Source organism: Ischnura elegans, chromosome 10, assembly GCF_921293095.1.
Source record: "Ischnura elegans chromosome 10, ioIscEleg1.1, whole genome shotgun sequence".
NCBI classification, from domain to species: domain Eukaryota; kingdom Metazoa; phylum Arthropoda; class Insecta; order Odonata; family Coenagrionidae; genus Ischnura; species Ischnura elegans.
In genome coordinates this window covers 102,476,291-102,500,709 of record NC_060255.1, presented here as the reverse complement: position 1 = coordinate 102,500,709, position 24,419 = coordinate 102,476,291, and the positions used below count along the sequence as shown (strand labels likewise).

Here is a 24,419-nt window from a genome sequence, read left to right as displayed (position 1 = left end):
TATGTCCACTATGAATAAAAAGACATATCAAGAAACATAACTAAATGTAATTGTTGAACCATCACTCTTGGTACTTTTAAACATCAAAATTCCTTGGCTGGAGATATTCGTGATCGCGTATATTTCGCATGTTATTCAAAAAAGACAAAAAACAAACTGAATTCGGATGATTATTTCGTGCAATATCATTGCTGAAGGTGTACATGATTTAAATAGCACTCAATTGGAAAAAAACAATTAGAAAGAAGGACTTACTAATTTTATTGAAAGATGTTTGATGATGTCTAGTCTACTTTTTTTTTAAATCTCTCCAATGAAGTCTAAACTACAGATTTCTTCTTTTCATGATGAAGGAGCCTGTAGCAGGCAGTGTCTTTCTCAAATAAATCACCGTGATTAAAGTCAACAACCAACAGTTCCCTTGCTTGTATAAATTTGTATTGTTCGCATATACTACCATTTGGGACAGTTAAATGTTGGGATGCGCAGTAAACATAGTGGGAATTTCAAAAAATTACAGACCAACGTTCAAAAGTGCGAATTATACGAAAATGGAGTGTACAAAAGTCGAGGACCGCCTGTAACTTCATCAGCTTCACTTTTTTAATACTTGTATGAGATTCTCAGATTTTACCTCAATCAGATTTTTTACTCAAGTTACTTTCTTTCAAAGGACAACCTTTAGGAAATTTATCCTCTCTAAGAGTGCCAGTTGCACCATGTCCGCGGGAATTCTAATGAGCGAGGAGGCTCATTTCTTCAAATAAGTTGCCAAAATGGTGATGCTGATCAATATTGCAGTGCATTTTCCATAATTATTCTAATTCATATACAATGTGTGCTTGAATGTGCGTTTTTGCCTTGATAAACATCGAATTCAACCCAAGTTCACACTGGGAGTATTCAAGCACCAGACCTTGAAACGGAAGCGGATTGACTCCCTCCGAATGAATTGCATGCAGGGATGGATACCAAAATACGAAATCATACGCTTGTCAAAAGAGAGTTTTCTCAGTGGGGAAAATCACCCTGAAGGGTTCTTTCAATTGTCTAGTGATCTACGGGTGCAGCTCCCACAATTTGTCTTTCATGTCGGACATTGTATTGTCTGCACAGTGAAGGTATTTACTTATCACAAGGAACCTATTCCTTCACTTGGCTACGGCAACCATTGAGTTGTGAACATCCCAAGAATCTTCCCTGGGGCATCGTTTGGATGGAACCCTGTTACAACCTCATAGCAGTAAAATTCCTATATAAATGTTCATTTCCTCGTTTACTATGAGACAAAAAAACAATAAACATATTATAATTATCTGATTCTGCCATGAGAAAATTAAGAATGTCATCTGAAAAAACCAATTCAAAACTTTCTACACATGATTTTTCCATCAATTCAGTTTCTTACAAAAAGACCTTCCTGGTACCAATTGGCTGCTTCTCTTTTTACTATTTTCTGTTGGAGAAGTGATGTAAGCTTCATTGACTTTGAATAATTTTCCTTGCGTGTAACTGGTACCGAAATTTTTCTTTTAGTCTTCTTCAGAAATTTAGTCTTCTCTTGAAATTCATTAGCATTATCTTTATCAAGCCGCAAAACAAGCTCCCCCTTGCCCGAAGTTGTCTTCCCGTTCAATTTTCCACAACTCTATCAGCCTCGTTATCTGCAATGTCCTCATCAGTGATAACTGCTGCTTTTGGTGGCTCAAGGTATATTGATTCCACTTCGTTTTCCAAAAGCTCTTTGGCTTCTCGCAGTGTAATATCTCTGAGCTATCGATATCTCTAAGATGAAAAATTTTAATTCAAATGTACCTAATTACTGGAATGAAAGTTTATAAATGCAAATTTATCGATTAATTGTTAATAATAAATCATTTCGCGGGAATAAATAGGAATAAACGTTGTAATTACAATAAATTATGACTAGAGTATAAAATATGCAACTTTGAAGATTTGCATTGGGATCGGCCCAATTTGACATTTATGTTACAGCACTGTTTATCAGAGAATATTATGGCAAGGCAAAGCAATACCAAGCATATCAATGTATTATTGATAATTTTGTATCATTATGTTGATGCATAGCATATATTGTCGCTGTAGTGCGTTTAGTTAATGAAAAAATTAAATATGTACTTACACAAAGCAAACATCCATTTTTAGTCTCTTGGGAAAGCACCTAAGTACCAGGAGTGCTTAAAGGATAGGTTTTCACTCTCACTTGACAATTCTTACCCTAAAATGAAGTCCTTAGCTTCTTCTTTCTAAGAGGGTATAAAACTCCACAATGTACCGTGCGCAAGCGATGAAAGAGCCAAATTAGTCGAGCCATACAGGTTGTGACATTTTTGTTACATTGGGCAGATCCAGGTTAAATAGTTTGAAGTATTTTTACAGTTTACAACGACCAAGAGCAAAACTTCATCATGATATGTCTTAAATGCAGATGTGGTCTGAATAAGTGATTTGGAGATATTGTTTATGTTTAAAGAAGTTCAGTGATCAAAATTCACTATAAATATTTAAGTGATTCAAATTGTTCTACAATGGAGAAACCTAATAAATGTCCGCATTTATTGTTTCTTGTGTTAATTGAGCTGTGAACGAAGAGGGCAAGGAAAAAAAAGGATTAAAAAAAAATGTTTTAAATCCACACTTAATATTTCTTTAGATGCTCCCTTCCATCATGCAATAATTTAGAGCAGGGGTGATCCCAATAACAAAGAAGGAACAGCACCAGTCAGCACAAAAATGCTACTCCAGTTTATAATATTTTGATGGCTATATGTTTAAATAGATCCTGTCATAAGAAAACTTATTTATGGTAAAGCAATTCCTCCTAATGAAGCCAAAACTGAAGGATTCTATATTGTTCATCAATGAGAAAAGGTTTCGTATAATGTAGAGATGGGTCGAATATCAGATGTCTCAAACTTGAATATCGAATTAGAATATTAAGTCATTGCTTGAATATTCGAATACCTCGAATACTAGAATTGTGCAAAGCACATTAAACATACGTTTTTCTTCTATTTCACTTGATGAGTGTATAAATAAAAAGGTCAATACATTTTTAAAATTAACTTTTTTATTTTGAATAAATTCCCCACATTGATTGTTGTTGCTTTACATAAGTTATTTTCGGTTGCACTTTTCCTAAGGTATCTGTTTTTGTTGGGTGACTTTGATTAGACAGACTTGTCATCTCGAAAGCCAACTATTTTTTATCATCTCAACATTATTTGAATCTTGAAATACACTGCTTTTGAATTGTGGATCAAGAATAATGGCAAAAGGGAATAAGTCTTCCTTTTCCAGAAATTCATGCCAACTTTCAATGGAAAACAGCAAATCATTGACTAAACCTTGTTGATGACTATGCGGAAACTTTTTAGTTTCTAGGAACTTAATAATGGTATTCACAAGGGGGATAACTTAAGAAACTGTGATTGCACTTCCACTAGCAAGAAATGTTGCCCCTTCAAAAACATCCAGAATATTAATCGATTGCTTGATATCATCCCACTGTGGTGGAGTTATGTCTACGTTAAAACTCAGGTTAGAGGCAGCCAATGTTATTGCTTGCTTCTGTTCCAGAATACGCCTCATCATTAGCAAAAGGGAGTTCCATCTTGTGGGTTCATCCCGGATGAGCTTTGAATGAGAAGTGGTGAAAATAATTTTTTAAATGTTGGTGTATGGATGGTATGCATTAAGCCAGGGGCCCACGCAAATTTGCTATTATTTAAATGAAAATCTCGATCGTTTTTCAACTTTGATGTGTCATTGCGGAGCCGCCGTTCGGCATAAAGAAACATTGTCATCACTGATGTCAGGGGAAGCCCACATCCTTGTAGTCTTTGAATTCGTGATGGTCTTTCTGATGAGTGGAATGGTTCGGGAGCAGTAGCTGAATGCTTAACAGAAGTACCTCTAAAATAGATTTTTTTTCCTGCCATTTGTAAGTTTTTTGAGGGGTTTCTTGGGGGAAACCAGAGTTTTTCGGATATTTTCCCCCGATCATTTTCGGTTCCCCACATCGAACGATTTCTTTTCACCACTTTTATCCTCAAATTTGATGTAGTTCGTCAACTTGCCTATAGCGGCACTGCGTGCACTAAACGACTAGTCCTCAACGTTTTTCCGAGTCAACTACCAACGATGTGCGTGCGGCAGGGTATGGTGCGAAATTCAAAGTATTCGAGGTATTGAGATCATGCTTATTGCATAATTATTCGAGATCTTGAATATGGAATACTTTCCAGTATTCGAGGTGTTCCAGTATTCGCGGATACTATTTGCGCATCTCTAGTCTTATGTAATTAATGAATATTTTGCTCTAACATGCTGGATAACTAAAACTAGTATCAGTCGAAAATTTTTAGTACCTGCAGCTTATTTTTACATGAAATTACTTCATTTCTTTATTAGGTCTTCAAAACAGTGAGTCCCCAAGATTTACTTGTTTGAGAGGAGTGACAATGCGAGTTGCCTTGTGATTTTACAGACATTTAATTCCTCATGACTGCTGTAATGTCACTGCATATTTCCAAATTTATCATTAGGAAAGTAAATAAATCAGTTTTTATGTACAGGAATAGTATTAACATAAATAAATAGACAACATGCCTTTCCAGGTAAATATAAGGTCAACTTGGATAAGCAATGTGAAGAAAAAAAATGTTCTTTTTCGGTATTTAAAAACGTGTAACTGAAAAAAAAAAATTCCATCAGTAAGGGGTAAAAAGACATTCAAATGAGAGCTAAGAGCCACTGTCAGTGATTTTGTTTAAGGACCTATTTTGTTTAAACTAATGGCTATACAACCTCATATGTGTTGTTATTCGTGATCTACAAGCAGAGAACTTAATGTCTGCAAAGTTGAATTAAATTGAATGACTAATGGTTACCAGGCAGTCTTGTAGTGAGCAATTTTTTAAAGGATAACACTGTCTATTTGCTAAAACTTAGCATGTGTACTTTCAACTTTTCACCATGATTTTCTTACAATGATTTTGCAGATTACGAATCTGAAGGAACAAAATGCTGCTCTGCAGTTGCAGACAAGGTCATCACAAAAGCAGATGAAAAAGCACTATCCGGTGAGTCCCTCATGCTGTCTCCCTTTCACTACCATTTTGAGTCGCTTTTAATGCATTCATACCTGAAAGAGGCATCATTCACAAATTTACCCTCAAGTGGTGTCTGTGGAAAGAGTGCTCAATTGGACGCTTGAACATAGGCATGTGCCTTGGACCAACCTCTTTCTCGTAATTTTCATTTGTAGCTACCCATATAGGGGACCAATGTTTGAACTCGATTTTCTTTACTGGAAACATGTTGTAATTTCACGCTGAATATTTATCTAACATAATCTATGTATATTAAGGAAGTCGAAAATCATGTTAGTTAGAACACTTATAACTTGAGAACAGCTGCACCGATTTTAATGATATTAGATTCTTTGGATTCGTTTCAGCCCCGGATAACATATAGAAGATTAAAAAATAGGAAAAGTTCACAAAAAAAATTCTTCTTTTTCTTAGAGATATGTTTTTAGGATTTGGTAACGCTACAACAATTGATAAGTCGGTCAAAACTACGAATTAAATTATTTGTTTTTTTTACCAATTTAATGACTGAACTTCATAACAATATAAAATTTTATTTGTTAAATATATTAAAAATACTTAAATTTTATTTTAAAGATTAAATTCGAGCTAATTGTAAGCCCAGATCGAGTTGACCCTTCACTACCGTGTTTGTAAACAAATCGCCAAGCAATTGTTGACAATCGGTAATGTCCGTGTTCCTGTCGAGGAATCGAGCAGTTTGATTTCACTTCCTAGGAATGTTTGCAAATTAGTTTCATTAGAAGGTGAGCTCACCAACAAAATGTTCCAGAATATGACTGATCACCACAAAAATAAAAAAGTGGTTGATTGAGCGAGCAATTTCGACGGCCTGGAACAAAGATGTGGATGATTCAAACTACGTAAATCGGAACCAAATAGTTTGCATGAATCCAAATATTTTAACTGTGTAATAAACGAAGACGAAGTCACCAACTATCTATCTGAATTGATTGTTTGAGGCGTAACTTAGTGAAAGCGATTCATAATTAACATTAAAAAGAAGAAATTTGTACTTTCACATTAATATTTATTCACAAATTTTCTTAATTGACACTTACTTTACTTAATAAATTTCAAAGTAAATTTGTGAATAAATATTAATGTGAAAGTACAAAGTTCTTCTTTTTAATGTGAATTATCTATCTGAATATTTTAAGTCCTTGGACATACCTGGCTTACCAAGGCACGATTTACAGCTAAATGTAAGCTCTGTGTTCATGATCTTTCGAAACCTAAACCAACCAAAACTATCCAACGGAACGCGTTTGTTGATTTAAAAAAATTGATAATGGATGTGATTCACGCGACTTTACTCAAAGGAAAATTCAAAGATGAGGAAGCTCTCATTCCGAAGATTCCATGATCCCAACTTATGTGCCCTTTTGAGCTTAAACGAATTCCAGTTCGTGTTGCATTTGTGATGATGACTAACAAATCACATGGTCAATCTTTCAGTGTTTGTGCTGCTATGCTCATGAAAAACCCAAGATTTTATATTTATGTATGATTATTTATTTATGTATATTTATATATGTATGTTCACAAGTAGGTAAACCATCTGCTTAATCTCTTTCTTCGCTTCGCTATACTTATTTCGATTTATCTTGCGCCTGATAAAAAAAAACAAAAACCGTCATATATAAGAAGGTGCTTAACTAAAGAGATTAAACCAGAATGTGTAGGTGCCATGGTGCATTTATGCAGTGCACTTCCCCGAACCGAGTTATGACTAGTGCACCACGATTATATGACGTATTAACTGCTCTCTAGGGGCTATTTTCACGAGATTTTAAGCATCAGTCAAGTATCAGTCTTATGTGGCGTAAACTTGCTCCAAGAACGGGTTTGGCTTTATTAATTGCTTTATAAGACCACAGTGTCTTAAATTCCCTAAGTTAAAACATGAGAATTAGAAAATTCATTGAAAAAAATCTGCATGTACACGCCTTGGTCTACTTCCCTGGTGTAGTTTGAATAAATAAAATGTATTTCTAAAAAGCCATTTTTATGCTTATCTATATTTTTTTAATTTTTTATTATTTTATTATATATATTATCAAAATCAGTACAGCCACTCTTGATTTATAAATGGTGTGTCTAAACTGTTCAGTGATTAATAGGCGGTACGAAGTTTGCCGGGTCAGCTAGTATTCTATTTAAAACCATTTGAAATTCAAATATTTTTACCTGATGGTGTAATTACTTATGAAAATAATGCAAAGCAGATAAAAATGAATGCAATCCAAGGCTTCTATCTATCACTACCGTACACAAAGAGGAGCAATGTGTAGTCCTAAGGTGCTACTCAAGCAAGCATTGTCCTTGAGTCACACTTTTAGTATAGGTGCATTTTTCTGACGCTCTCTATTGCTGGTATGGGTGTGGTTTTCTGCAAGTTGTCTGAGCCCCATATGTTCACAAACCTTAGGTATGCTATCAGTGACGCTATGAAACAATTGACTAATGCCAATGGAATGAGGTCTTTAGAATATGTGCATACAATGCCTCATATAATGGTTTAACTGGTGTCTTTCTTCCCCTAAATATTGGTGCAGGTCTTTCAGATTTTGTCTCTCTCCGCAAAGAGTGCAACTGCCAAGCAGAACTCTGCCTGAATTATACTTGCTCTTGCTCACTCCCAGATTACCATCCTTGCGTGTTGTGCATAGTTGCATCAGCTTTCAAAAAGATGGGGCAAGGGTAATGTGCAATGTGGGAATACATATATGTCTCTGCTCACAGCTTTCCAAGTAGGAGCTCTCATTATCATATCACCTTCATCATCATCTCTAATAGATTTGCATTTAAACTTTTGTTTGTATTTCACAGAGATTTATTATAAGGTGTTTTCAAGTTTCCACATTTCCAGGTCATTATGAAGAGGTCTTGATAATCAGGGGCGCCAACTTATAAGAAATATTGGGGGGGGCCATATCGGGGGTCTTGCGCCGGGAAGAGGTTATATTCAAAGTGTGTCGCAGCACCGTAACACTATCATAATTCATACCACTTGTTTTCAGTTAACCTGCTTACTACCGTATAATTATTTGTTTTAACTCATTGTTGAATGTATTATTAAAGGTAACTATCGTCAAACATGGGAAATACAAAAATACCAATATATTTTTGTGATTTCACCAAGCATAATATAACTTAATTATTATCTTGAATTATTGAGGGGGCTCTGCCCCCCCTAACGAAACTTTGAGGGGGCTCGGGCCCCCTCAGGCACCATGGAGTCGGCGCCACTGTTGATAATGACTTAGAAAAGTTGAGGCATGGGGATGAACAGATCCATGTTTTTTTATGGATCCAGATCGGATACTTGATTTCAGGTGTTGGATCTTGGGGTATTTTCAGATGCATTTTTAGTTGCCTGGTAGAAATGGAATTAGGTAAATTTTTTCTGGGTACATGCAATCAAGGAATGCCATTTAGATTTTCATTTTAATATTTTCACTGATAGAAAATTCATGTTTATAAGCTTTCAAGTTATTTTACAGTACTTAACTTTTCCTCACGCATGTTTCCCCCGAATTTCGTCACTTTCTCATCGTATGCTGACTTTTGTTTCACCCACAAATGCTTCGATCCGCAATTTTTTTCTCCATGAATATTCACTCCATAGGCTTTTTCCTTGATACCCTTAATGGCTTTCTAGATCTAACCATTGAAAATTATGAGTGACTCTAAGCATCATCACAGCTGGGTCTTGATTTTATCTCGGTCCCTATTGGTTTTAATGTAAACTTTGGATGAGTCTCCTTGTCATTGTAAAGCACTCCAGTTTCTTTCTGGATTCCTAGCCCTGAATTCCAATCCTCATAGTTAAATGCCTTCTCTAAGTCACAATTGGATCAAAGTTGCCTTGTGCAACAGAAAGAGCCTTGGGGAGTGGGGTCACACACCAAGGACCATATTCCAATAGCAGAAGGAAGTGGAGTACGTATGTTGAAGTGTGAATGTTTGGTAGCCTATATTGAACAGACAGGATGAATGGTTAGAGAAGTATAAAGGAGCTTGAACCATATGCCAGAAATATGGATCCATCCATTGTCTCTTTCTTTGCGAATATGTAATCTCTTTAAGGATGGACACCCGAGTAATTTTGAGTCCGTATGAGATTGTGGCGGTGGAAAGCAAGGATCCAAGACTACGTACGCATTGGAGAGGGTGGAAATTTTCAAAGTGTCTGTTCTGACGAATTTCTGTACACCTCTTCTGGACCTTTCTCCCTTAACATGGGTGTTCTCCCCATTGGTAGCATCTTGGCACCTCGAAACTTAGGCAGCAGAATAGTTGTGCATTAAACATATGTCAAATAATAATGTTTTTGTTACTTTTCATGATTCATCAAAATAATTCAGTATATGCAAGGGAAAGATTAGTTACGACATGACAAAATGCTTCCCCTGTCAGCCATTTTTTCTTAAATTATAAATAATAAAATATGTTAGTTGCCGCCCACTTTTCACTCGCTGGTGACATCATTAGAGTTTTGCTTTATTCACTTTTTTAGCGAAGGCCCATCATTAAGAGGAGGATTCCCACATAACCGAAAAGAACAGTGAATGAAGCAAGGCGCATGCACTAATTATGGCTTACCATAATTTGGCGATGTCATTAACTTATCTGCGCATGGGTTAAGGCCAGTGTTTTTTCACTGTAACTAGTTCTAGGAGGAGTCTACGGATTGTAAAAAATTGCCGAGTATTTCGTAAACCATGTCCAAATATCAAATTTTTGCCCTCAGCTAAGGATTGCAATCAATTCTTGTTATATTTTCCCCCCTAGTTATCCCAGTTTTCAGTTGAAATTCCTATTGAATCTAAGGCCTGTACTGGTCCCGGTCTCCCAAGTTTTCGCAGGAGAACTTTTCCTTAAAACAGCTGGTAGAATAAAGCCTTCAATTAGATCAACATTCAAAGTGTGAAGAGTGGTGGTCTGATGGAGTGCTAGGGGATGGATGCATGCCTACTCGAGGATGGAAATGTAAGCGCAGCCGGAAAAGCTATTTCCAAAGTTTCTCGCAATACCACACTAATGCGCTCGTACACAATTTTTTTCTTGTTGATTGCATTCCAGTTTTTTTTAAATCCCTACAATAGAGTTTGAAAGAGATCCGTATTGTTTTGTTTTTTGTCTTCATCCATCGCCTAACTCCTGAGCTATTCGCGACGGCCTTTGGCAGAAGTTGATGACCTCACGAGCTCGTGTGGAGCGGGTCCACGCTTCTCAGCTCTCCTAAGCTCTTTGCATTTGCCTCGCATTGGTCGTTGTTGTTGACCCTTTTGTGAATGATTCCTTCCCTCAATGAAAGGCTCTCCTTAAATAAGTGAATGCACTGGAACTCTTGGAAATTGAGCTGCAAATTCTGCGTCTTTTTTATTTAAAACTTGCGAGAGGATGGGGATTTGGGATTGAATTGTGGAAGAATCTTTTTTCCTCTTAATTTATATTTCCCACTTCCGAATTCTTTTGATGAATCGGGAATTCGGGTCTGAGTGTATGATCGCATTTTCATCGTATCTCAGAAAACTAGAGATAATCCCCGGTCTTGCTTTCTGCCAGCAGGCGCGCATTTAGTGGTCGGAAGTGGAACAACGCCGTGGGTGTATCTCGTAGTGATAATGCGTCTGAGGTCTGATATGGGTGGAAAAGGGTCCTTATTGATGCTCGTCAATTATTTTGGCTTATTGGTATTCCTCCGAAATTTTTAAACATTGTTTCTCAAGCTGGCGGAAAAAGACTTCCCCGGGAGAGCCTCAGAACAGTTTGCCGTCATTTCTTTTCTCCCTGCCCCCCCTTACAGTCATGCAGCCCCTGAGTGGTATTCACGGATCTCTTGAGTTCTCCGTGCGTATGCTTTCCCGCCGCCGCCGTCTTGAAAGGGAGGGACGCGACTCTCGGATGATAACGAGCACTTTTCTCCTGGCGCCATTCCTCCTCCCATTCCGCGAACTCTCTCTTCTTGCCTCTCTCTCGTTCGGGGAAACTCTCTCAGCGACGGCGGCACCGCGTTGGATCGCGAGCGGAAATCCGTCTTCGCTTGCGCCGTCACTTCCGCCGAGACGAGGGGAACATTGAGGGGTGCATTTGCCCAATTGCATGCCTCGCGTATCTCTCGGTCGCAGAAGAATGAGAGAAAGAAAATCCTTCGGATCGTTCCTCTATCGGGCTAGTCTACCATTTGTCAGGGACCGTGAATTGGGTTTCGCTGTTGGTCATCTTGAATTAATCCTCCATCCATCCTCTCCGCTTAGCCCGTCCCCATCCCTGCGGTGAGATTTTCTCGCGCCTTCCCCTCATCCTCCGGAAAGGAAGGACTCACCTCAGGAACGCATACCGCCCTGGGCTCAGTTTCCGTGTCGCAGGGGCTCATTCAGCGAACTGACTGATGTGTTCTGAATATTCTGGAGAGAAACTATACCTCGGGTCTAACAATAAGTGTTCGAAGGGATGAAGGGAATAAGGGTTCCAACAACAGCGGCGAGCCTCACGCAAGTGGGCTCAAATTACCTCGGATCAAAAATCATTTGCCTTAGCCGGAATCCGAACCCACATATCCCGAATTCGTTTTCTAAGCTACCCAGGCGTCTCCTTACCCTGCTTCGATGGCGGAATAATGGTTCGGAAGATTGGGGAATGGGTTCGAGGTAAAACCGAATGACTTGATACGTCCACTCGGTGGCCGATAGGTGGAGTTGGCCACCCTGCATCGCGGGTCGTCTAGGAAATCAAGGAGGGAGATAAGACGCCTCTCGCAAATACTCAGCGGGTGCACTCTTAGGGAGGTCTATTGGGCTGTGCTGACCTCTGGATCAAATCCTTCCGGACCTCTAAATCTTACGCATCCTACCCACTAAGAAAAAATCCTCGATATGCAAAGTACGGTGAAAGAGTGGTGAACACTTAGAATGTGGTGAACTCTAGCCTCTCATAGCGCACCGATCCGAACTGGAGGTGTGAGGGAGTTAGTTGTCTCAGTTGCATGAAAGTTGTTTGCGTTGAGTTGGCCCTCATTATCTGCAGTTCGTGGGGGAGAGAGAAGTTCAAACAACGCCATATGCCGCTTTCTTTTTCCCTGTTTGTCGTGAGGGGGGAGGAGAGAGATTAGGGCTGGCGTGTACAAGCAGCGCCTCTGGTGAGTTAGTGTGAGCCCACATTCGTGATAAGGGACGCGAGCAAACAAAGGAAAGGCGTGCCGCGAATGCCTTCTTCTCCCTTTGCTCGATAGCTCACACCTACGTCTCGTTCGGATGTTCGCTATAGTTTTCTGTTACTGTTGCTATTTTAAAGTTTTCCTCGAGTGTCTACCAAGTAACGGAATCAGTTTTTGGTCCAGGTAAATAGTAATTATTTGTCACGAAGTAAAAAAATGCAATCATTGTCGTTGGTCAACGATTCTGGGATAGATGTTTTTCTTGGCGCATTAAATGTAATACTAGTTAGGAGCATGTCACCCAGTGCTACGTTGGAGGAATATTCTAAAAACTAAGATTGTTTGACATAGCTCTTCACTGCGGCAACTCGCGCGCATTTTACTCGCAATCGGAAGCATTCGAACTTAGCGCACTTTCGTGGATTCTTAGGAGCAGCGGAAGGCCAAGATCACTCACAACTGATTGTGAGATACTAATTGGGAGTGTTACGACTACTTTCAGGAAACTGATGGAAGATTAATAGTGACCTCGTATTCTATTCTGGAGTTTATTTGAGTTAGTTAGCCCGGCGTTTCTTGATCCCGAGCTAGTTACTTATTCCAATCCGCGGAGGAGTCCACTCCGTATAGCAGGGCCACGTACAGCGAGAAATGTTTCTGGGGGAAGGGGGAGGGGTGGTGAGCTTGGTGGTACGCGGTTTGCCTACACTCATATTTTGTTGTCAATTCGCACGCATCAGAAAAGTTTACATTTCCTTAAATCAGCTTTATTTTCGTTTGCGTGATGCTGAAAGTTATATTCATCGTGGGCAGACTGTATGAAATGTAACTGCATTTATCGAAAAAAATAGTATAAGGAGCCCATGGGGTAGTAGGCTCCTCACCAGAGATACGCGGGCAGTGGAGAACATTTCGGGCGGGGACCCCTCCCCCTGCCTGCATCAGTGAGTCATGCCATGTCGAGTTGTATGGCGCTATGCGAGCGCGCAGAATGCGTCTGTAAATTTAAAAAAAATCCACTTTTCAATGTGGATCGCAAAAGTCTAAACGGGCATCCAGTGATGTTAATCCTCGAATGTGGTGGTGAAGGTGAGTAATCGTTTCGAGTAAGTTTCCCGCCCTCTCTCTCTCCCCCCTCCCTCATCAAACGATCCCAGATTACCTCGTGTCGGTTGCTTTTTATCTCTTCGTCCACTCGACTCCCGAGCGTTGGTCTTCTTCCGCGAGCAGATAAACGAGAAGGGTGGGCTTGATAAAGCACCTGCGGGGGGAGGGGACCGCCCCCATCTACACAATACGGGCTCTGTGCTCACTCGCACCGATCGCCGCTTGCAGAAGACGCTTAGATGGAAACGGTCTCGGTGTGTCATTGGTCCCGCCTTGAGGAGACGACAGTTTCGCGGGTATTGCAGCTCGTTACTAGAATGGACGCCAACACTTCGACCCGGAAAGCAATCTCGCCATGCTACTTGCGATGCTTTCGTCTCGGGGGAACTCTTCGCGGAAGTTTAAGCTCTCTCTAGTTGCTGGGATTTTCACCGAGTGTAGTCGCAGAAGGCGTAGACTACTAAATTACATGCTAGGTGTGTTTTCATCGCCTCTCGATCTTTGGTCGTCGTCGCTGCAGTGCGGCGGCGATGAGTGAGCGTGGATGGAGAGGGGGCGCCATTTTGTGCTGGCTGGAGCGCACGTGGCCGCTTCCCGCCAACTTGCTCGCTTGCTCCGTCGTCGCTCTCGCAGCCACCATAGAATGATTGTATCCATTTTACTTGCAGTTGCTGAGCCATGTGGGGAGCAGTCCCAATTTGGGTGGCCACTTCACTTTTGGAGACACTGAAAATGGTTTGTGATCGTTTACTTGAAAATGTTTATTATCTGCGATGACTGTGGTCGGTGCAAACCGGCTGCTCATCTATTAATATCGGAATATTATATATAGCATTCTCAAAATTACCCATTGTTTCAGTCACAAAGGAAGTTGCGTTTGACTTTTCATCCATGGAGGCAGAAAAAGATGATCTTGTGGACTACCTCAGAGCAGAGATCCGGGCGTTGAAGATAGATAAAGAAAAGGTGAGGTCATGTTGGTGCCCTGCTGTCGTATCCATGGATTCCATGTGGTGTTTGGTGGACAAATTTTAAATTTTCTCTGATACAGTGTCTTCTTTTAAATTCAATCCATGTCATGAAGCTTGTCTTTACTGAACCCAATTACCAAATAACAATGACTTATTTTCATTCATGTGTATCTCCATTTATCCCTATAATTTTTTAAGCATAATTTCTGGAAAAAATCTTAAAGTGTGTGCATTTTAGTAACTTTAGAGATTTTTTCTCATCAAGACTTAAACTGTTCACCGCCTGAAAAAAGATGTGCCCTCAAGTTTTGTTCCATTAATTAGCATTTTCTTTGTTTTTATATTTAATGCTGAATATGTATAGTTATATTTTTCATTGTTAAACGGCTATTTTGAAGTTAGGAGAGAAAAATGATGACCTTCTTACTTCCTTTGCACTTGCGGAATGGATTACCATCTACAACAAAATACCAAATCTGCAAAATTCCTTAATCAGGGATAGTTTGCACTTTCATTAATGCAATTTTGAAAGTTAAACTAAATATATTCCAGACCCTTGTAGTTTTTGAAACAATAATCCTTTACTTAGGAACATCCGATTTACGTACTTTCAGGGTTGCTATTCTGGATGGAATGACACTGTACTATTCGCCGATATTACACCAGAAGGTGTAATAATATTGTGTATTGCGCCCCTGTTGCAATACAGTATTCGGAACGGGTGTAATCCGTGTTTCAATTACACCGGAAAGCGTAATTCTCAAAATTTCTGCAGTGCCGGTGCAATTCAGTATTCTGAACGGTGAATCGCATTCGGTAGGGGTGTAATAATATTACACTGTCTCCTTAACTGGGCTATGCGGTTATTAAACCCTGTAAAACGTGCGCATTGCGATGTTGAATTGTTTTACTGAGGTTTAAGTAACCTAATACCTTATGAAAAATGGAATAATAGCTAAAAATAAAATTATATCTACTTTATTTGAATTAAATGATTGTAGCGTACGTAATGAATATTTAACTAGTGAAGCGAATTGTGTAGAAATAAACATTCGAGCTTAATATGTGAAGCTTGCTTCATCGACAGTATGTAAACAATAACAATTTATGCAAAGAATTACTACGAATAGCTAAAATTTTTTGCAGTGCATTCATATTTACCATGCATAATTTCATTTCAATACTTGATGTGCGATGAAAACATCTTCAGTGTGGGCTATCAGATCAATTCTTGAAAATTTTCAAGTAGGTCTTAACCCACTGACTCGCCAAATAAAATAATTGTTATAGCTTTCAATGAAAACGAATAATACCATGTGTTTTCATCAGCCTCATTCATGCATTTGCTCAACTGGACAGTATACATATACAAATACAAGCTTCGAGTCAAAATTCTTTTCCCCACTATTCGCTACCTTCCACAATTAAAACTGCAATTTTATTAATTATAACACGGGCAGTCGACTTGAATTGCTTGCTTGAAACGAAGGATTTCTCATAGCATCAATAAAGTTTCCGAACAAATGAGATTCACCACAAACGTTTAATGCAATATCCATGAACAACATCAATGCAATATTTATCATGTGGAATTCAATACAAATTGTTGCCTCTGTAAGAAAGAAAATTATTCACACATTAAGATTCAGTTTATCGGCACAGTTGAGGGTCTATCAAAATTTTCAGTGAGCATATTAAAATCAGCTGATACGAAAACAGTAATAAGAAATGACACAACTGCACTTTCCATGCGATTCACTATTGTTTGATTCAATTGTTCACAGCTGTTCCATCCATCCTTAAATTTTTCCACATATGCAGCTGAAATATCATGATTATTCCATCATAACATATGAAAGCACAGCTGTGACATTGTAACCTTTTTCATATGATTCTACCCGATTCCATTGAATCTGGAATACATGGATTCTGTTTGTTTGATTGGCTCTTTGAACCCCCAAATATAATATGTAATGATCTTTATTTTCAATTGCCACTTGCTTTTTCTCTGGTGAAAATCTTGGAAAATTGTATTCCACTTATGAACTTCCATTGTGCGTTTTATCAAGCATAGACTCCTGTTGCTCTGTTTGTGGAATTATTTGCTTTGTTTTTCATATTTGAAGTGCTGGTGTGTTGCATTCATTCTGTTGCTCTCTAGCTTTTTGCAAATTTTTCTTTTATTATAGGTAGAGAAAGAAGTGGAGGTCTTTAAAAAGAAATGCTTGTGCTTGGAAGGGGGGGGATTGGCAGCCAAAGATGTCAGTGAGTCAGCCAGTGATGGTGTAAGAAATGACACTGAGATGCTGTACACCAACAATCGAAAACCAGGTACTTCATTTCTCTACATGTCATCTTTTGAATGGGTTCCTTAAAGTCTGTATGCAAGGGCCCGTGTATTGTGATTTTTGTTTTAATAATCAGACATGTTTTGTGACATGTAGAAGGTAGAGTTATTTTAAGCTAAGTGGTGTTAATTTACGATGCAATAATATGTAGACATAAATTAAGTGCCGTGCTGGAGGTGGGTCTACCTGTTAGCGCTGAGTTTTAAGTACCATTGACAGGGAAGATTTAAAGAATAAAAAACATGCACTTATGAAAAAGAAGAGGTGAATGAATCCTACTGCGCAAAACAAAGAAATTATAGCATTCATTATTTTTGATCAATGTTCATGGAAACCTATTGTGCTTGCCTGCATGTAGATGTGTGTGTCTATAAAAAACATAAAAATGCAGTATTCAAGGAAATGAGTGCGTACTGGCCGGTGGCAGCACTACCTTAAGAGAGGTACCTGCAAGTCAAGTGTGAAAATTTCACGGAGGAAAAATCAATTGCGTTGACCACAATTGAAACCCAGATCTCCCAAGCACATGGTGTGAGTTCAACCACTTGAACTCCCCAACTATCCTCTTTCTTGGAAGAGTTTTAAATCAAAAATCAAATAAAAATAAATAAAATAGAAATTTCACTTTTAAATTGTCTCATGCACATGCTAAATTGCATCATTTAGAATGAACCTTCTGCGTCATTATTTTACTGTCAACTAATGATGCATCGCCCACCTTGTAAAGCAGTATGTTTGTGCTAGTGAAGGCCTCTAAAGTAGCTGTTGAAAATGCCTGGAGCATATTTCTCCCTGGTTGTTTTAAGCAGTTTTAATATGGAGGCTTACCGGATAGTTACACTTTCACTAGCAGAATGTTTTTCAATAAGATGGTTTTGTTCATCACTCAAAACGATTTTGTGCCTCTATCCTTCCCTTCTCACTAGACAGTATTGCAATAGGTAAGAGGTTTTCATAAATTTATTGTTATATAAGGACATCCATGATGTTGAAATTCTGCCACTTATTGTTTTGCGGTCATTATCCACTTTGACAATAGTTAAGTTCATGAAAAATTTTACTACAGCGAAAGTAATTATACCAGTGAAATGTTATTGACTGTAAGTGGCTTCGAAAACTATGCATTTTCAGTCTTTTCCCAAGATAAAGTTGTAAGTACCACCACTGGCATTAGCATGAATTACAGAAGAAAATCAATTCAGACACATTCAACCAGAAACCAGACCAAGAAATGAACCAGATGCATTCCATATTGTGCCGGTCCCAACTCCCGGATAAGCTTCCCCCCCCCCCCCTCCGTTCTCTCTCAGGGGTTGTGGAGGAATCGCCGAATAAGGTGACAAATCTCCCCCCATAAATAACAGGATGCCAGGCCTATTTCCTTTTAACATGTATCACTTTTAATGAATCAAAACATGATAACAAGAAATAACCCTTAAAACACAAAATACCCTTTGACATAATACCACTAACTGCAATAATCATGAACAATGAGATTCAACACCCTTTAACAATGCCTTTAAAAGAAAGTGACTTTGCAATTTAGATAGATAGTGAACAGCGAGAAATTGACAGGTCCTTCTTCTTACATGCATGAGAGCACAAAACACACACTTGAGCACACTTATTAAGCTTAAACAAGCTCCACGAGGGGAAATAAGGAATCGGGGCATGGTTAGCTTACGCTTCCTTTCCGGCGAGGATCATGTAGAAGATACTCTGACAAGCATACGGCGGTTTGCGTCAGCTGGTTTGTGGCAGGTACTTCTTCCAGGATGTCGATCCCTCAATACCAAGGAACTTGCATAGCGTAGTCCAAAAAGGCCTCCTCCCACTTTCCTCCTCTCGGCGTGCTAACTCCGTCGTGGTGCGTTCACTATCTGCTCTCCCTCTGTACTACTTTGGTAACTTGTGCGGCACTATCTGTCCTCTCTCTCTGCTTCCCTTTTTATCCAGTTTTCCTACCCAACATTCCCTGCACTAATGTCGTCTGCGCTCGGCACGTACAATGACGACGCAGTGGGGAACTAGGCGAACTAAATTTCAAATAATTTCACCATTCACTTGTTCACTCATACACCAATACAATTCATACAATAATAAGTAATACAACAAAAAAATGTATCACACAACGAAAAAAACCTTTTGGCTGTTATTCAAGGGGTACCGTCGCAATATAAACAATATTTCTGGTGAATGAATCAGCTCCCTGGATGTGGGAAACACTGCTAAACCTGTGTTTTTTATCCCCATGATAGGCATTGACATCAGCAGAAATCATGCAATTTGAGTAAAGGGTGTGGTAATGAGGAAAAAACGAAAGAAATTCATATAATTTACAATTAAAGACACGAGTAAAAACATTCAAAATGTTTAAAAAGTTCTTTGTCTGTGAAGTTTGATAAGCCAAAAAAGTAACTTTGATGAGACCACTGGTAATTGGAAGAAAATTTGCACAACATTTTAAACAATCCCACTGGAGCATCAATCAATATTTTGTCCCTCCATATTTTTCAATGTACATCTGTCACAAATTCTGTCATTTTCATGACTACTACCATAAACGTATCGGTAATTATTTAATCTTCCAATCGTAGGTAATTCCATTTGGAATAAGTTACTGTAAATAATAACTGATTGTGAATTTTAATCCTTTAATTTAATATTAGGATCAACACCTGACGATATTAGATCAGAGAACACAAGTATTTTAGAAATTCTACATGGCATTTACTCCACAAACAATCTGCGATAGGCTGCATTATGTACTTTTACTCTTATAAGAGGCTCTCTTCAGGTTGAGCGCTTCACAGTGGGAGTTGCCTGCCTATCAACCAAATCGATAACGGATTGGCGGGTGGCCTTTCACTCCTCTCATGGAACTGCTTATCTCAAACCCAGGTTTCAATTACAGGCCATTAATAAGGGTAAAAATTAAGGATGAATCAAGTTCTTAAATTTTTTGGTTCTTTGGAACGACATAAGCTACATCAAAATCACTTGTAATGACTGTTCTTGTAAAAGAATTAGCCTTTGAAGATGTTTCAGAATCCATATCAGTGCTTAAGTTGTCTAGTGTATCAACAATTGCTTTATAGATTTCTTCAAATCTTAACAATCCATCATGATTTTCAGACCAACTTGCCTTGCTGTAAGGTTTTTCCATTGCGTTTCGGGGAAGTGCTTTTCAATATTCTCTTTTACTTTTTCCTCTTACCTTGGCCTCATTTAATTAATGATTAAATAATTCTTGGAGTATAGGTCATATATCCTCTTTAAAGCACTTTGCTTGTTTTGCCGAAGACTCATTAAACTTCCAATCAGTTTTATGATTCCAACAGCATTTCGAATAGGCTGAGCCTGGCAAGAGTGACCCAGAGCTAAATTCAGTGAAAGTGAACTATACGTTTGAATAGGCTTCTGGATGTGACTCACGCATTACTGCCTCTACACCTTTAACATTTTCTTCCATTGAAGAAGCTCCATCATATCCTTGCCCAATAAAATACTAGCAATCTTCTCCTAAAGATTTTAATTCAGATAATATCACATTCACTAAATATTTCCCAGTTGTATTCTCAACTGTGACAAAAGTTTAAAAAAATCTTCACACAGGATAAATCCATTATCTTTTGGCTGGGTATATCTCACACATATTCATATCTTTTCTTGTCGTGAAACATCAGTTGTTTCATCAAAAAGGATTGAAAAAACTTCTCGGAATTCAATGCTTGCACAATTTTTTTTCTGTTCTATTTCACCACATATTGCTTAGTTCATTTTGTATGGTCGGGCTTAGGTAGGTAGTGTTTAACGTCATATTTTCCATTTGCTTTATCAAATTTGAGTCTCCGCATATGCTCCTCATCTTTAAGATAGCACGAAAGTTTCCCTCGTTTGTTTCTGGCTCAGGATCATTTTTATATGTCCTGAGCCAATTCTTGACGTCCACATAATTTTATTGTTTCAATAATTAGGATGAGCTGTTTCCAATTTTCAGCTATTTGTGCCAAATATCCACCATTAATCTGACTTATTATATTTGATTGACAATTAGTATAAGCCTTCGTAAATTATCATCCTATAATGCAGAAGATTTGTGGTACTGGCTTTCATTGAGATGTTTGAAATTGCATATTGCATCTTTCCATTCAGTGAGCGGCCGAGTAACTAAGGATTTCAACTGCTGATGAGCGCCTTTACTCGCACAGTCTTTGGCAAATAATACACAGTATTTGCATAAATCACCTTGCCCTTTACTCGTGTAAACTAACCAAGAGTAGCGGTCAAGCCATTGAATTTGAAATTTTAGTTTTCTTTTATCATTACTTACTGGGAACTTGAATGTCTTTTCTGGCATCCAAGGAGATTTCAGCTGTGTATACCTACTTCAAAGCATCATCAATTTTGGTGTTTGACACGGTATAATAACCCATATGATCCAAAATCTGATGTGAACCATCATCCACAGTCCGGGCAACATAAATTTCCGAAATACCTCAAGTACTTGTACAATTACTGGTATCAGAATCACTGTCCAAAACACTTGAACACTGATGTACACTAGAATCTTCACTACCAGTGTCAGGTTTAGATTTTTTAAATAAATACTTAAATACAGTACACTCCCGATTATCCTAATGGGCTAATGATGAATGATGGGGAGAGAGGGCACGAATAATTGGAAAACGCGGATGACCCAAACTTTCACTTAAATGTCTTGTAATGTTCATAATTTACGTAAAAACAAATATTATATTATTAATTATGCAGTTATTCTGTTATTTTGGAGTGCTTCCCATATTCAATGAGAGATTCCTTCTCCACATCGCAATATTTTTAGCGGCGATAACATGGTTGCACTCATATTATCAATGCTCCATGTAAGGCCTGGCTTCGAAAACCACACATCCGTGGCTGTGTGATCACGGATACAGAAAAGTAATTTGCACGAATGCTCGACATCGGAAACTACACTGTCAGGCACCACGCCACTTAGTCGCATCTTGCACAAGGTACCCAGGTTGTAACTGCTGCGGGACATGTATCCATGATCAAGGAGTGCAGTCGCCCACTGCGAGGCTTGGAAAACAGGAACACGGTGCTCCCGTGAATGCAGCTGGCAAGCGATCGCTTCCGTTTTACGAATGGGTATTCTAACGGAAATAATAAGGCTGGTGTGTCCTAGCATTAACCCATTAGTGCATAGCGTCCGATGTATCGGACATGTGCCATGTCTCACATTAATACTTCTCTAGTCGATAAGTTCAATGAGTCAAGTAAAATATTAGTGGGGGGGTGAAGACAGACATCCATTTGAACTTAATACAGCATTAAAATGTAGCGCAAGTCAACTGGAGCCCGTAACAAAATAAAATACACACGTTCGAAATATCGAACGCTAAGCACTAATGGGTTAGTGCAGTAATTGCGATGATTTTGCGTCCGACTTCATTTTTTTTTGTAAAGATCACGAAAAAAATTGACCAAGAGTGAAAATCATGCACGGATAATCTGCAACCCGGATAAACCGCAGCCGGATAATCGGGAGTCTGCTGTAATGTATTTTCTTGTGTCCTTTTTGCCATTTCAAATGTTGAACAGATCTGTGACAATAGGGTGGTTTCCTATTATTTTTTTATTGCCTAAATGAAAAGATTATTGCTCCTGGAGTACATATTTCTCGCTTTTAGGTTTTTAAATGACGATATCTATTTTTCGCGATTAAATGAAAAGTGAAAATTTTCAAGTGCGCAAAAACACGACGGTTAAGTATGCATGCTGGGAAAACTCTGTGTGACGTTATTCTAGTTCCCGCTGCCACAAGTAAGGTGACCTTGGGGTGAGGGTTTGAGTGCTGATATGACACAGGATGCTAACAGGTAGCAGAGTACCCTGCTAGCTGGTAGCGCTTGGCTTAAATAAGGATTATTAATACCTTATCAAACGAAGAAAACTTTCCGAACCTAAGCCAGTTTTATAGGTGATTATCAACACATGTTTCCTTGAGCTCTGTGCCTCATGCATGCATTGGTAATCTCAGACGATGTAAAACTCCTGACTACTCCTAAAGAATCTAGGTCCCTGTGACGTCACGTGGAGTGCCAATCTGGCCTTTTTCAATTGAGGATGAAATTAACCGTTGCCATTCGTCTAAACCGGTATTTCTAAAACGAAATAATTTGTATATTATGAATACACTAATGGTGGGTAAGGAATCGCAATCAATGCATTTCGTTTTCTTTGGTGAAGGAAACTACCCTATTCTTACTTTATATTTTTTGAGAAGGAAGCATATATTTATTTTTCAAACTAACTAAATTAACATTTGTATGACTGCGGTCCCTAGCCACAAAGAGGGCTAATATAATACGAGGGGTCCGGCTACCTGCTCCCGGATTTTAGTGGTACAACCTGTTTTCCACTGTGTTGGGTCCTGAAACTAAGACTTTGCGAACCCACGAATGTCATAAAAGGAGGAGAGCAAGGAAACGTGTATTTTCGGCATTCGTTCTCCTGCGTAGAAAAATCTCCGTCGAAAATTTTCGCCTTTCGTCTCGCGGGTCAAGAAACGTCCTGCCGCATATTTTCGTCATTAGCAGCGAAAGGGTTAACTCTTTATAGAATGTGAGCATTTGGATAGTTTGAACCGTCCAGCAATTTGATTACGTCAACCATCACATTCCCATGGCATTTTGGCTACATTGTAGACATCGTGTGAACGCGGTTTGGACATCCTCCTGACGAAAAAGTTGCCTTGTTTCCTCGAATGTGTTTCTTTGTGGAAATCATGAATTTTCTCCAATTCATGGGTGATTTTCACACTCTCAGCCGCGATTTTTCATCATTTTTTTTTCCTTTTGCTCATGCTTCTCCCACGAAATTGCTTTTTCGAGGCGTACATTTAAGCCGCTATTTTTTCATTGCATTGGCCACTCACCGACGCGACGAATTTCCGAGGGCCGCCATTCGCGGCACAGCGCCGTGAAATCCAGAGAGTCGTCTTGTCGGAAAGTGGCCTGAATTTTACGGCGCTGTGCCGGGAACGGCAGCCGGCGATAAGTCGTTTCGGCTGAAAGCTGCTTCGATGTAGCTCCGTATGTATTTCACGGCATAGATGGCGCACCGCCGCTTTTTGCTATTTTCAGACGAACCTGCTTTGCTCCGGCCGTCGTCAACGGCACGGCTCTGTGCTTTCAAATGACCATTGATCTCAATTAGAGATGGGTCGAATAGCAGATTTCTCGAATTCGAATATCGAATTCGAATATTAAATCATTGCTCGAATATTCGAATACCTCGAATTTCGAATACCTCGAATACTAAATGATGAATGCTGGAATGTTTGACTCGGTTGCCTATGCAGCAGGCAACATAAGATTTTGGGGAGTAATTTTGATTTCCTTTAAATGATTCGAACAGGAATTTAGCTGATTAATGAATATTTTAATTTTATGGAAACAATTGGGCATATAATTAATTCAACTAACGCCGCTTTACCCCCACTCCTGCTTCCAAGTGCTAGCTGACAATCTGAGGCATTTTGCAAAATACAAGCTCTTTTCCACCGGATTTTCTTCAATTATTTTCAGTCCATCTTTGGGAGTTCTCACGAGATAAGAAGATGAATTGGAATTGCTATCAGGGAGAAACCAAATATTCTGAGAAAATATCCCTTTGTCTGGGACTGTAA

General features: G+C 38.9%; 1 protein-coding gene across 2 annotated transcripts in view; it reads left to right on the top strand.

The window, feature by feature from the left end:
* The window catches only part of LOC124167312 (thyroid receptor-interacting protein 11-like), a 124,167-nt gene that overhangs the window by 26,490 nt on the left and 73,258 nt on the right, over nt 1-24,419 (top strand). The window contains exons 3-6 of one of the 2 annotated variants that reach the window (XM_046545275.1): nt 5,025-5,105; nt 14,076-14,142; nt 14,267-14,373; nt 16,568-16,709. In XM_046545275.1, coding sequence (XP_046401231.1) covers nt 5,025-5,105; nt 14,076-14,142; nt 14,267-14,373; nt 16,568-16,709 — 397 coding nt within the window. Of the gene's footprint in view, nt 1-5,024; nt 5,106-13,436; nt 13,884-14,075; nt 14,143-14,266; nt 14,374-16,567; nt 16,710-24,419 lie in introns of those variants that run through there. The other variant, XM_046545276.1, reaches the window with a different exon arrangement.